General features: G+C 42.8%; 1 protein-coding gene across 1 annotated transcript in view; it reads left to right on the top strand.

Annotated features, from left to right (window-relative positions):
- The window catches only part of suclg2 (succinate-CoA ligase GDP-forming subunit beta), a 111,357-nt gene extending 97,158 nt beyond the window's left edge, over positions 1-14,199 (top strand). The window contains exons 10-11 of the mRNA XM_044122735.1: positions 1,801-1,921; positions 13,306-14,199. Of these exons, the coding sequence (XP_043978670.1) occupies positions 1,801-1,921; positions 13,306-13,418 (234 nt within the window). The 3' untranslated portion in view covers positions 13,419-14,199. The remainder of the gene's footprint in view (positions 1-1,800; positions 1,922-13,305) is intronic.
- Positions 14,200-14,502: the final 303 nt, after the last annotated feature.

Raw genomic sequence — 14,502 nt, 5'->3', positions numbered from 1 at the left:
CACACTCCGGCTGCTTGTGTTTCTCTGCTCGGTGATATCAGTCTCAGCTGCTCACTTCATGAGAAACTTTTAAATTCCTTCACCATTAAACGCCAAAGACGGCTAAAGTAAACACCCGGCAGATGGCGAGATCGTTTAGCACAACTTGCTATTTGAAATTCAAAAGGTTTGTCCTACCATATTCATATCCATGTCATAGGAGACATGGTCGGCAACAAAAATGAAATCAGCTTCAAGTCTTGCTAATTATGGGTTTATCTTATATTTGTGGTGACATGGTTTTGACAGCTACATTTCACATCGTTATTGGGTGTATTCTTCCTACATGTTCTCTAATTTTGAGGCAGGGTCTTTAAAAGTCTTAAATTAAACACCTTCAGTGGTAGGCCATACAAAGTTTGACACGCAGTGGTGATCAAAATATTAATTTCACTAGGTTCTCAGCATCATGTATAGCCTCCTCTGACATTGTTGAGGAGGTACTTCATTGTCTCACATTGTAAAATTTGCCATTCTTCTCGGCCAGAGAAACTGTCCTGCTAGGTTTGTAGATTTCCCACACCCTTTCTGTTTTCAGAAGATTGGTCAAATTATTTATTTATTTTTTTTTTAACCCAACCCTGCTTTAATCTTCACGGTGTCCTTGGCTTTTGTGGTGCCTTCTTTGACTTCATCATCCTGTTTGCTCGCCAGTGTTCACCTAAAAAACCCTCTTGCTGCTGAATATTGAGACTAAAGTACACACAGGTGGACTAATGACTACCAAGGGGACATCTGAGTGGTTGCACTTAATTTTCAATGGAAATTTGTGTATGATTTTTTAATTCTTTTTTACTTATATAAATCTTTGGAGCCATTGTTGTGTATCCAGTGCTTGCCACGCCTTGTTTCATCCGCCATGGCAACCCATCATCGCAGTTAGAATAGCAGTGGATGATTAACACACTGCATTGTGTTGCGGTTTTCATTAGCGGCAGTCAGAGCAGCAGTTGACGCAGCACTGATTGGCTCACCTTTCACCTGCGTATGCTAATGCCGCTCAGTCCACCGTGTGTGGGAAGCTGTGGCTCTCACCGACACGGGGCCAGTTACTGCTTACCTTAATTGTCGAGATCCTACTTAGTCGTGTGTCCAGAGCACAAAGTGAAGGGTGTGTGTTTATTAGCATTTAATATACATTTTCTAGCTCAAGGCTTTTAACCTGCTCCTGTGACCTGGCTGTGTGCGGAGGCGCCGTTGCATGTTTGACATCTCCCCAAAAGTAGCTCAGTGATTCTGAGGTGACCTCCCTAGAACCTTCACTATTTCTGCTGTAGCCAGTGACAGCTCAACCTGTTTTTGTTGTTGTTGTTGTTGTTTTGGATCCTTTTCATGCTAGAACATCCAATCATGTGCTCAGCTTTATATCTGAATAGTGCAAATTTTCAACCAAAGTGTCTACGTCTCCAAAACACCAGCATCAGGATCGATCCACCGCCATTTCATACTAGGAGGATACTTTCCATAAGAGGCTTTGTTGACTGCTCTACCAATTCAGCGTAGGTGATTATGGCCATAAACATAACTTTTGATCTCATCACCCCAAATTACTTCTGATTGTTTTTAGCTTGTTTCTGTGCTCTTTGGCTTTTTAATGGTTTTCTTCAGGCTACTTGACCATTCATGCAGTCCTTTTTTTTCCTGTACATTGGCTGAAAACGGTTTTATTAAATCCAAACGCTCTTGTTCATATGTTGTGCATTAACTTGCAAAAACCCTGCGTCGCCGGCTTCCACGCTAAGATACCTTATCTTTTCGCAGGTCGAAGCCATCTTGGTCAACATCTTTGGAGGTATCGTCAACTGTGCCATCATTGCCAACGGCATCACCAAAGCCTGTCGAGAGCTGGAGCTCAAGGTCCCGCTGGTGGTCAGGCTCGAAGGTAAAACAGTATCTCGTGCACTGACAAGCCAACGCTTTTCCTCGTGCTCCTACAGAATACAGTGTACACTGCATTGATTTCCCGCTAGCCAATATTAAAAGCACTTCACCGTAATAGAAATTTTATATGAATAGGAAACGATGGCGTCTTAGAAAACAGAAAATAAATCCAACAGCCTCCTGTTCTCTATGTCTCAGGTTTTGACTGTCTTTGAGATCTGCCATGCAAACAGATGAATTGTTCAGGAAGTTCTGATTCACAGTCCAGAGTGCTTTGCAAAACGTATTGACGCCCCTTGAACATATTTCCACTATGTCCCATTACAACTACACATTTCTCTCTGTTTGATTGAGATTTTACGATAGGCCAACACAGAATAGTGCATAACTGTGAAGTGACAGGAAATAAAACGCTGCTTACAAACTGAAATGTTTGATGTTCGTTTCCATTCAGCCTCTTATTGAAACCTTATCAGTTTTGCACATCTGGAGACTGATGTGCTTTGTTCCCAAAACGGCTCTAGCTCTGATTGGCCGTAGTGTCTCTGCTAATGGCAATTTTCAAGTTTTGCCACAGAGTCGCAGTTGAATTTTGGTGTGGCCTTAGACTAGGCCATTCTAGCACGTGTATCTAGCTTCACATACCTTGTAATCAGCTTTTCTGTTTCTTTTCTGACGATGTCTCGCTGTTGGAATGGTGAGTTCAGAATGATGTGCAGTAAACAACGTATTTTGCATGTAAGCCTCATGTTTGCTGTGTCCCTACCTGGCTTTAGACCAACTACAAATGGGATTCTTGTGGCACTTCATTCTGTAAATGAGTACAAAACTTTGGAGCCATTGTTGTGTATATGGCGCTTGGCCCACTCCCTCATTGCGGCCCGTCGTCGCTGTTAGAATAGCAGTGCATTTTTCACACACATCACATTCTGCTCCGCGTTTCATTAGCGGCAGTCAGAGCAGCAGTTGACGCAGCACTGATTGGCTCACCTTTCACCTGCGTATGCTAATGCCGCTCAGTCCACCGTGTGTGGGAAGCTGTGGCTCTCACCGACACGGGGCCAGTTACTGCTTACCTTAATTGTCGAGATCCTACTTAGTCGTGTGTCCAGAGCACAAAGTGAAGGGTGTGTGTTTATTAGCATTTAATATACAGTTTCTAGCTCAAGGCTTTTAGCCTGCTCCCGTGACCTGGCTGTGTGCGGAGGCGCAGTAGCTGGTAATGGACAGCTAGCTGGAGCACGACGGTCAATGCACACATTTTCAGAAGAAAACAAAGTGTGAACATTGCTTTCAGTCACGTTTGTCTGTAAAGTAACTTAGATGTAGCCTAATGAAATAAAATCATAAGTGCGTTTTGACTTTAAATGGTAAACGGACTGAACTTATATTTCACTTTCCCAATCAATTGGACCACTAGAGTCACATTCACCCTCACAAACGCTCACACATTTATACACCGATATGCTGATCGGTAGGCAATTTAGGGTTAAGTGCCTTGCCCAGGGGCACATCGACATGTGGCAGGAGGAAGCTGGAATCGAACCTGCAACCTTCCGATCACTCTACCCGCAGAGCCACAGTCGCACTGTAAAAGCCAAACGGAGGGGAAAGAAGCTCTGCTGGAACATTCCTCCGTGTATTTTAAAACCGGCTGCGCCGCTGATTAAGCACACAGTCGAAACATCCAGTTCATTTAAATTGTTACCAGAGAGGAAGGGCCCACAAGTGCCTCGTTTGGCTCCAGTCGAAGTAACCAAATTAGCAATTAAAATTGCCTCTCAGTAAGTTGAAACATTTCTCATATTAGGGCTGCGTAATTCAGCCTGACTCGCAAACGTGGCAGAAGGTCAGCTCCGTCTGACGCTCCCGACCAGCGCTCTCCTGGCCTGGGCCTAATCCAGGCTTTAGTCGTGGGTCATTACATCGTGGGCTTCAGTGTTGCAGAGAGGATTGGTTCGGAATCAATCAGCTCAGCTCGCTCGCTCGGATGCCGGGCGGCGAGGACGGCCTGGCGCTCTTCAACGGGATCAGGATGGATTAATGGGCGCACTTTTAATTGGAAAGGCTCTTTTTAAAAGGCGGCGCTTGATTGCACAGGCGGAGAGTTATGTATTCCCAGATGTAGAGGAGAAGTGCCATGTGGTCAGGGTGCTATTAAGGATGTATTAATGTTTGTGGGGGGGAATGACTGTAATCTTGCCATTTTATATTCGTCTAACTGATTCAGCTCAGGGGGAAAAAAAAAAATCTGAAAATATTTACGCATGTGTGGTGAAAAATATTGGAGGCATAAATAGGAGGAGCTCCTTGAGAAAGTGCAGTACTGCCCTCTTTGGCTACAGCAGGAAAATGGACTCATTGCACTGTGAGCATACTGTCTGCTGCGACTTGAAGAGACAATTTTCCCTTTAAGTAGTCCTCAGGGTCCAGGGGAAAGAGTGACTGCGTTCTCCAACCTATTGACTCACTGAACCGTTCTGTAGGAGGCTGTCGGAGAGCAAAGGTTTGATTTTTGCTCAAAGGTGTCGCCTTGTTTATTTAAGAAGAGATTTTGGATCCTAATAAGGTTAAAACGGGACCTTCAGTAGAATCCGAGCCGTTATTCTTTTAATGGCTGTTCTGCACAGAGTGTACCAAAAGACTCGCAGCTTTCTGCATTTAGATTATCAGAATAAATCCTGTACGTCTTAAATACTTTTTTTTTTTTTTTTTTTTTTTTTTCCTGCTGCTGCTGCTGCTTCTGCCCGACACATTAGGCTTTTTAGAGTTCACCAAAAACATGATCCCGGAGATTAAACTGCCAGTGTCAAATATGTGGTTTAAATCCAGTCGACTTAGCTGCGCTACTTCTTTCTTAAACAGCGGTCTAGACAGTTTAAAAGACATGAAAACTTAAATTAATGGCTGGCTAGCACTTCAAAGGAAGAAGCTGTTGCAGCATTGAGGATCCCCCCTGCTCTGCCTTCAAACGAGAGGCATTTGATGTTGGACACATGAGGGCGGAGGGGGTTCTTCATCCCGGAACGTAAAGGGAATACGCTAACCGCTCGGTGCTGAAACATTATGAGATGCAGCAATCATATTCAGAGTCGAAGAATGTCGCTCTGATATGAAGAAACTTTCTTTTTTGCATAAAGATTAGAGGTCAGCAAGTGGGGGAACAGCTAGTCCTCTCAGTGTTGAACTGTTGGGGCTCTGTTGGTTAGTATTTAATTGTTAATATTTTTTAAGTGTTTATTCTTTCTAAAAATAGTTTAGATTTTTTTTTTTTTTTTTTTTTGTAAAATGTTCGTCTGAAGCGCCATTCCAGTCAACCGAATGTTTTTCAAGTACTGCTAGAGACATTTTTTAAAATATTACAGCCTGACTTGAACTTTTTCGGTTTACTGTTTTACATCATAGAGCAGGAAAAAAAAGACATAATTTTCCAAATATTTTTTACTATCAGCTAACTTTTTTGTCTCTTTGAGTTCAAAATTAGGAAGAAAAAAAAGTTCCACACTGTTAAAATCCAATATGGCTGCCTTGCATAGTCATAGCTCCTGTGGACAAGATTTGCAGGGACTGGAAATTTCATGTTTCTCATGTAATCTTTCACTGTGGCAACAGGACATGTAGCTACATGTGAGCTAGCTCCCAGAAGCTAGTTTAGCGGTTAGCCTAGTTGCAGAGAAAATTCACCGGAAGAATTGTATTTTCTCTGTAAATGACGCATGAATTCTGTAAGCTGAAGCTAAAATAAGGAGACACATTAGATGAGTTTTACTAGAAATGTGCGAAAGAAGTTTAATCATGAGCAAAAATAAAAAATATAACCATCTGACAGATTTAAATGGCGTTTCTTGCTGGAAGGAATGATCAGGTAGTTAACCTTCAGAGAGCACGATGATCTCAAAGCTGCCCCATGCATTTCTATGAAGAAATAAGTTTTAGCAAAAGTTTGCTGTTTAAAAAAATATTTAGAAAATGTTAATACACGAGACGGTGGGTTAGAGATTATATTGGATGGAAGAGGTATCATTTAAAAATCCGAATGTCTGAAATGGCTCAAAGAATGCCTGAGGAAATGTTGACCAAAAGGATGTTGGTTTAGTTGGGTTTGATGTTATCCAGAGACCGGAGCTCTGAATCCAAAGGTAAATTGAACACAACTATCAAGTGAACCAGCACTTGATGGTTCACTGTTGTCTGCTTTCGCCATTTTTTCCCCACCAGTGGTCCTTGCACCACCGTTTGAGAATCACAGACTTGGATTAAGCCGGCGGTTTTCAAAGTGTGAGGCGCGCCTCCCCTGGGGGGCGCCAGAGCACTTTAGGGGAGGCGCGGTGCGAGGGAAAAAGTAAACCGGAAAAGCTATCTGCTTGCTGTCTACTGATGTGAGAGAAACGTCTTTTACGCATTAACTTCAACTCTGTGGATTTAGGAAAAAGTTGGTACTGTGGGGTGCGCGTGTGGAGCGGGGATCAGTGGAAATGTTTCCCACCTTAGAGGATGTTTTGGCCAGTGATGTCAGTAACGTTACTGACGTCGGACCACTTTTTTCCGTAACGAGTAATCTAACGCGTTGCTATTTCAAATCCAGTAGTCAGACTACAGTTACTTATCAAAATCATTTTTGCGTTACTGTGCGTTACTGTCTTCTTTTGTTATTTAATCATATTTCCTCTACGTGTCTTGTCGAGTGACCGACGTCTCTATGCAACAGAAATGTTAAAAATGGGGGGAGATGCGCATTTTGTTGGTGGAAAAACTGGAACTATTTTGAGTTTCTGTCGACAAGTCCGATTATTATAAGCGGCTTTGGGCTTCATCTTTTAAAAGTCGCTTGCAAGTTTAATGAGTGGCGGGTTGCGCCTTTTTGGGCTCGTTTTTGAACGTGAAGTTACTCATTTGGGCTTGGAAATAAGCAGAGACTCATAATAAATCCCAGAATTTGTCCGTCATTAAGGTAGTTTTAGTCAGTCTCTCCGTCTTCATCATTTCCCGGATGATCCGTCCCGCTGTGTCTTTGTTAATGTCAACTTAATTAGCTTCGAGTTGCGCTCCAGAAAACTGCAAACATCGAGACCAATATGAACAGCGCACTAAACGTGAAAACAGCCACGAATAAACGTGTCCGTAGTTGGCAATAGTTATAATGGCAAGTTAGCACCGTTATAATTATTAATATTACGGTAAGTGTCACAAATCTGTGCAGCCATGTGAGCTGTGGAGCTGCAGGAGGAGCTCTGTGCGCTGCGACATCAAACTCAGGGGCGTAACGCAGAATCTGGAGGCTGGGGGGAGGGGGGCTTTAAAATCCTTCTTAGAGTTTTCCAGACAACAGTGGACCACACAAATTACTCATGTTTTTTATTTTTTGTACTGTTTTTTGTACAATCTCCTCTTCAGTTCAACCTTATCAGTGGAGACACATTGTTGATGTTACCATTATAAAATAACTTACAATTAAGTATTGGCAAAGCTCAATGTGATTTTCACAGGAGGCAGAGCGTTGTTGTTAGCAGCTGCTGAAAGTAACTAAAAAGTTACTTTTAGTGTAACTTAGTTACTTTCCAAGTCAAGTAGTCAATAATATAACTAAGTTACTTTTTCAAGGAGTAATCAGTAGTCTGATTAAAGTTACTTTTTCAAAGTAACTATGCCATCACTGGTTTTGGCCAGAGCGGGGCTGAAGGTGGAGTTTTTACAACTCCGCCCCCCTCCACGGGGGGGCAGGGGGGGCGCAGCAGGCATTGTGCTCCTTGGAGGGGGGCTCACCCTTTCATACTTTGAAAACCCCTGGATTAAGCCATTAATTTGATTGAGAACGGATTAACCGGAAGGTGATGTAGATCCACTAAGTGTTCCTTGTTTCACAAAAACCAAAGAAAAGAAATGATCTCGACTTGCTTTTCTGTCTGCATCAATGGGCTTCAGGTACATTTTGTGTATGAAACTGACCCAACTTAATAATTTTTCCTACGTGTTAGAGACGAGTTTTCCCAACAGATGTCGGCGTGCTAAGATGAAGTTAGTCACAGTTTTATGTTCGGTGGCATCAATTGAAGTTCTCCTGTGCAGAAACTGGCCCAGTCCCTGGCCTTATTATGCTCTTTAAAAGTTGGCCCGTAATTAACTCATGGATTAAAGTGACGTTCTCTCAATTGTCGCAAGTGAACTTTCTAATTGGAGGAGAGCTCCAAAAGATGTTTGGAGTTGTAAAGTGGCAGTTTATCACACAGCTAAACACTAACTGCAGATCTGGCTTAGTTTGTTGCCGGCTCATTTCACTCTGACTCAATAATTAATAAATCAAAGTCTGAGGAGTTTAAAAAAAACACGGTTGTTGCAATTTATACTAGCAGGTAGAGCTGGATCTCAGTTAATTTTATCAGTAATGATGAGTTATGGATTAAAAAAGTATAACTTGCATTATATGCAGATGCATCCAGTGTGATGTATTTCAAGCTTTTATTTCTGCTAAGTTTGATTATTGCTTTGGGAAACCCAAAATTAGGTAATCAACACTTAGGCCAATCAGAGATGATGGTCTTGACCATTTTAAAATGTCGAGACCATTTTACATATTAATGGAAAGTTCAGTCAAAGGAAAAAGTGCGGTTGAAAAAAATGTGCACAAGTGACAGGCGGCACGTAAAGCAAAGTCCATTCGTGAGTTTGTCGGAGATTCACAAGGTGTCCACTGCAGCAGCGGTCGGTTGTTCAAGAGCAACCATACGCTGACATATCCAGGTGATAGGCTACAACTGTCTTATTCATTTTGCTAAAATACCCAGTAAAGGTCCGAGGAGACGCATCATTCGGTTTCATCTAGTCCAAAGTCTCCACAGAGATCCGCCAGGACATTTCAGAGCTGCTGACAAGCATTAGGTAGATCGTGATTTCGTATCCTAGCAGGGTTTGTAACCTGCCCGTCCTCCCAAAGATACCAGAAGATGGCTCAACAACCACGACATTACTGCACTTGCTAGCCTGGCGATATCCTGGAGTAGGCATCGATACCAGGTATCGTTAAAAGGAAGATGAGAGACGGATGCACAAGGCCGAGCTGAAGGTTGTCATTATATTGTAAAAAGTACTTTAACTGTGTAGCACATTGCCATGCTTTTCAGTAGGCCGATGTTTTTCACCCTGGTGCAGTCCAAACAACCGGACCCAGACCCACCTTTTACGCTTCCAAACAAACTCTGGTGTGAACACAAACCGGCCCCAATGCAAACCAGCTACAGGAAATATACTTTTTTTTAGTACTTTGCCGAACATTATAGCAAAAATAAGCCCTTCGGTGTTGCTAATGCCACTGCTGCACGTACTGATTGTACTGGAGTGGCAGCCGATCCGCCCGTTTTCTGCTTAGCGGTGCTGCTGACTGCACATTGTGGGTCAGGAGGCACAGAGCATCTCGTCTCGTTCAGCTTGCAGCAGCTTTTGCCGACGCCGCTCCAAAATTAGAAATATCCCACGGCGAAACCTGGGTTTAATGAGCTGCTATTGACCATCAGAAAACTATTGCAGTTGTAGCAACAGCTCAAATGCAGCAAGCAGGACGTCCATGTTTGTTTTTCTCCAGGTCTGTGATAAATCCCCCTCCTGTCACGTCTGTCAGATGGGAGCAATGATGATTCTCAAATTGTAGTCCGCTTGCGAAAAAGTGAAACGTGAAAGCAAACCACACCAGACGAAAACACTTAGAAAGATAAAAATAATACATAAGATATTTTATTTCTTTATTTTTTTTAAAGAAAATTATTTCTAGTTTTTCCATGAGCTCTGGCCCAAAATCATCCAAATAAATGTGAACTTTTTTCAACAGTATTACTAAGTAAATACACTTGTCAATGACTTTGTAATTTCTTGAAATCTACGTCCATGAACACAGGCATAATGCTCAGTGTCCTGCATCCTATGCAGCCTGTAAGTAGTCCTCTGGCAGCACCTAGTGGCTGCAGGTGAGAACCCACATGAATAAACAAGGATCCTCCTCCAATGCCTCCTCTCATCCTCCTCCTCCTCCTCCACTCGGTCACTCGCTCTCATCCAGCGGGGCTCCGTCTTCGCCGCTGCCGCTGTGAGCCATCAGTGCTCCCTACCGCTCGCAGCGGAACTGCAATCAGCCGCCACGCACACACGTGCAGCAAAACGCGCCACATAAATGCATGACTTTTCCTCCTCTCTCCCGCAGATGTGTCTCTCCCTGCCTGCCTTCACACTTTGCACAGGTAGCGCAGCTGCATCGTCGGAACAATGTGGCACGCGCCACTGCTGCTTATAAATATTTACGGTTTGGGGGGGGTGGAAAAATGTTTAAATCATTTCACTCTTTCCTTTTTCTTATTTGTCTTTTTTTTTTTTTTTTTTTTTTTTTTTAAGGAAAGCTCCTATAGAATGTATTTGCAGTGACAGCTTCTCCGCTTGTGTTTTTTTTTCTTTTCCAGTGTTGTTTTTAAGCTTGTTGAATTAATCATCTGGCAGATACGTCTGACAGCAGAGCATCATAGATCCATCAATCCTAGAGCAGCTCATTGGTCAGTCTCCTGAATGTAAAGCGAGCAGCTCTACAGTGTTCCTCTCTCTTTCTTTCCGTGTGTGTGTGTGTGTGTGCGTGCGTGCGTGTGTGTGTGTGGGCGTGTGTGTGTGTGTGTGTGTGTGTGTGAGCGACAGCGTCAGCAATTGAGACACGAGTACACCCGGCCGGCTCACCGTCCGCCGCTTGACGAGAAAACGACTCGAGACACCCTATCCCCCGCTCGCGTGTCAGAACAAGGTCTCTTCCTGCTAGCGTTCTAATTAATCACATCGCCGAATTGATTGTTTTGGAGTGTGAGCTCGCGGAAAATGTGTATGGAGTGACTTATACGCCTGGACAAAAGAGGTGAAATATTAGGCGCTAAGTGGCGCTGGTAATAGAATTCCTCATGAAAGGTCTATTGATCAGGGAGGCCGGGCCTCCGGGGAATTCACGTACCACGCCGTTTTAATTACAGGCCAGCCAGGGGGGCGGGGGAGCCGGGGGGGAGCCGAGGTCAAGCTGGGAGCGTCTGAGCTAGCACTAACCTGACCAAAACCAGAGCGGCTTAAGCTGCAAGGACATCAGTTAATCAGGTATTGATCTGGTAAATTAAGTGACAAATGAATGTGAAAATTACACAAAAAATACTTTTTTTGTTGTTGTTTTTTTTGCTATTAAGCAGATAGATGAGTTTACTGTCACAGGGTCACTCTGTTACATTGTGAAAACCAATCCCACTGCTGGACCATTATAACACATGACGATGCTTTGATTTCAAGAACAGCCTTCCCACCCGCATGATACTGCCACCACCATGTTTCACAGTGGAAATGATGTGTTCATATTGGTGTTTTTCAAAGTTGGGGCCAGGGCCACTAGGGGGCGCTGGTGGGGATTCAAAAGGATTGGAGGGAAAATACGGGGGTGGGAATGAAAAATAAAAAAAAATGTGATCTAATTAGTGTTGGGGTTTTTTAGCTTAAAATCCAATCTATCAATGATTATTGTGATAAATATGTTAAAGTAATTAACTGAAATGTTCATTGCTCATCCCTCTGATTGGCTGATTGTCAAATTTATCAGGTGGGTAAAAACCCTAAGAGCTAAAACCAGAAAACATGAGGCAGTATTTATGCTAAACGAATGAAATTATTACTGAATAGTGAATGAAATCCAGGGGAATAAATACATTCTAAAGGTTGAATTTTTTATTTTACATATTTTGTAGCATTGTCTGTGTGTTTACTAAATGCGGTCCCTGAACAGAAGCTAATGGCTTTTGGAGCGCCGTGGGAAAAAATGGAAACGCTTGGAAACCCCTCTGCTAGAAGAGACATTATTTTCGCGTCACCCAGAAAGTTCAATTTAGGGCTCAGAGTTCTTTCCTCTCCTAAAAGGTCGAGAAGTGTAAATCCCTGTGGAAGGCACCGTTTACGTGACCCGATTTACTGCCAACAAATCGTTTATGATGGTTTCCTGCTGATAAACATAGAAATCTCCAAATTATTCAAATGCGCAACATCCTACTGCTCCACTGAACCTCACTTTGACAATTTGCTCAAGGATAAGTCAGGATAATCTCCTCCCTTCCTGGAAGAGAGTCGTCCTGGTTTGCTACAACAGGAGATCAGCTGATCGGGTAAAGAGCTGTTGATCAGATGAGACACATTATGTAAATAGAAGTTTGTTTGTTTTTTTCCCATTGTGTGTAGACTCAGTAAATGCCAAGCAAACAGCTGGATCTTCCCGCCTCCTACAGCAGTCACTGGGGCATCACTGCTTCGTTTGACCTTTTGCTCCGTTGCCATCCCCACCCCCACCATCCACTCGGTCGCCCTCTCTCGCCTCTCCTCCCCGCTCTGTGTTGTGAGGTTCACATTTGGCTGAGCAGCGTGCGGCCCAGTCACCGTGTCACAGCGGCTCGGGGGATTACCCCGCATCCCTCCAGGAGGTTTCTGGGCTTTTTCTTTCAGGTTCGCCGAAGGCTGTGATCAGCCGCGTGTCAACCAGCACCTGCTCTCTCTGACCTCGGCTCAGCCAGGGGAGCATCCACACACACACACACACACATTACCGTAACACTGCTCTGGGATCAGCGGGTGAATGTCCTATCATTGACCCATGGGGTGATTCCTTCTGAGGAGCTGTTCCTCTGTTTATCTTTTAAACTCCAGATGTCGGATCGGGTCAAACCTTGTTAAGCAGCGTGTCTGCGCATCCTTGAAAAGAATGAAATTCCTGTATCTAAACTAAGGCCTTAAAATGTCTTAAATCCGTCTTAGAACATGTAAACCGGCCTTAAATTTGTTAATCAAAGTCTTAAGTTTGTTGTTTCAAGACTATTTGATCTTGTGTATTTAGTTTTCTGTCAGGCAAAATACTAGACATCTTCACTGCGTCATGACTCGAGGTGGTTGAGGCTACTGGTAGCTAGCTGCTATTATACCCCTGTTAGCTAGATAGCTTTTTTGCATCTATTATAGGTAAGAGCAAATTTATCCCTGGTTGACTTGGATGGATTTCATTTTTTTTGTCAACCCATATGAGGCTAGATGCATTCTTTGCCCAAAAAAAAGAATAAATACTCTTAAGCTAGGCACGATGGGGGTTAAGGCTGTAGAGAGTTATATGTAGTGAGAAGCACAAAAGAGCCACAAGCAGACCCCAGAAAGTTCACAATTTATGCTATTGTGCTATAGCATCATCTCCCAACCATCCTCCATATCTATATATTTTATTCAGTTTTAATTTTCATTTAGGTCTTAAAAAGTCTTGAATTTGACTTTTTGAAACCTTCAGGTTCTCTGTTCAGAGTAATTTCCCATGATGCCTCTTTTATTCGGGTTTTGCTTTTCTCTCTCTCTTGTCAGGCACCAACGTTCACGAAGCTAAGAGGATCCTGACCGAGAGCGGCCTGCCCATCACAGCAGCCGACAACCTGGATGACGCCGCCAAGAAAGCGGTGGCCGCCATCAGGAAATGAGAGATTTTGCCAACATCTTCACACTTTCCTCCCCAGTGGCCTCCATCATCACCAGCAGCCTTTTCTATCAACAAACTTCCATTTTCTCTCATCAACATCAGAGTTCTCACTTCCATATTTGTATACGTTTTAAAATTGTTTTACAGTCATGCTTTTTTTTGTTTTTTCTAAATATAACAAATTGACTGCTTTTCATTACTTTAACCGTCGTTTCATCTTGATTGGAGAAAATTCCCAGCCTTTCTTTAGGAGACATCTTAAGAGTTTCCAGAAACTCCGACAGAAAATGGATTGAAGTTTTTCACTTTCATTTCATTACATTCCATTTTCTAGTGGAAAGAGACGCGTCTCTCTGGATATTATGGTGTTTATGCTCATTTTTGTAGGGAAAGGAAGACGTTTTTGTACTTCTTAAGCACAAGAAAAACTGAACTTTTCCAATGTAACATAAGCTAAAGGGCGGCAAGACGTTTGGTGCAAACTGTTCACTTCAAGGCTCGGGGTAGATGCAGCATCTTACATGTGTCTCATTTGACATGTCTTACGTTTAAAGTGTGCTAATTCCATATATTTGTGCCTGAGGATTGAAGGTTGAAAAGTTTGGATGCTGACATTACAGCTCGATCATCTCTAAACTTTTTATTTTTATTTTGTAAAATGCTGAAACTAGAATGGGGGAAATATATCATTTTATAAAATCATGAATGTATACCAACAACTAAAACAAAGGTTGAAAGTTGTGTACATAATCCAAGAGATTAAAAACTGATATTTCAAAGAAGTGACGTGTGTGTTTTTGGAGGATGGACCCCTCTGTGTGAAACAGCCAGCAGACAGAAACGTTGGGAAGGAAACATATAATTACTACTGACTCTACTATATTTTTTTTTGCCTATTTATAAAAAAGAAAAATAGTGTGTTTGCAGAATCTGATGGAAGTGTCTGTTTGAGAAAAGAGCTCCAGCGTTTTGTCCTTGAGTTCAGACTCTGTTGACTCCGGGAAAGACAGAGCATCCTTCATCATTTATCTGTAGTGCTTTAAGGTGCAAATGTTTATTGGCATCCCTGATAGAAAAAAAAGAAT

Source organism: Gambusia affinis, linkage group LG07 (genome assembly GCF_019740435.1).
Source record: "Gambusia affinis linkage group LG07, SWU_Gaff_1.0, whole genome shotgun sequence".
Classification (NCBI taxonomy): Eukaryota; Metazoa; Chordata; class Actinopteri; order Cyprinodontiformes; family Poeciliidae; genus Gambusia; species Gambusia affinis.
Note: the sequence above shows the minus strand (reverse complement) of the source record. Positions and strands in the feature narration are given on the sequence as shown.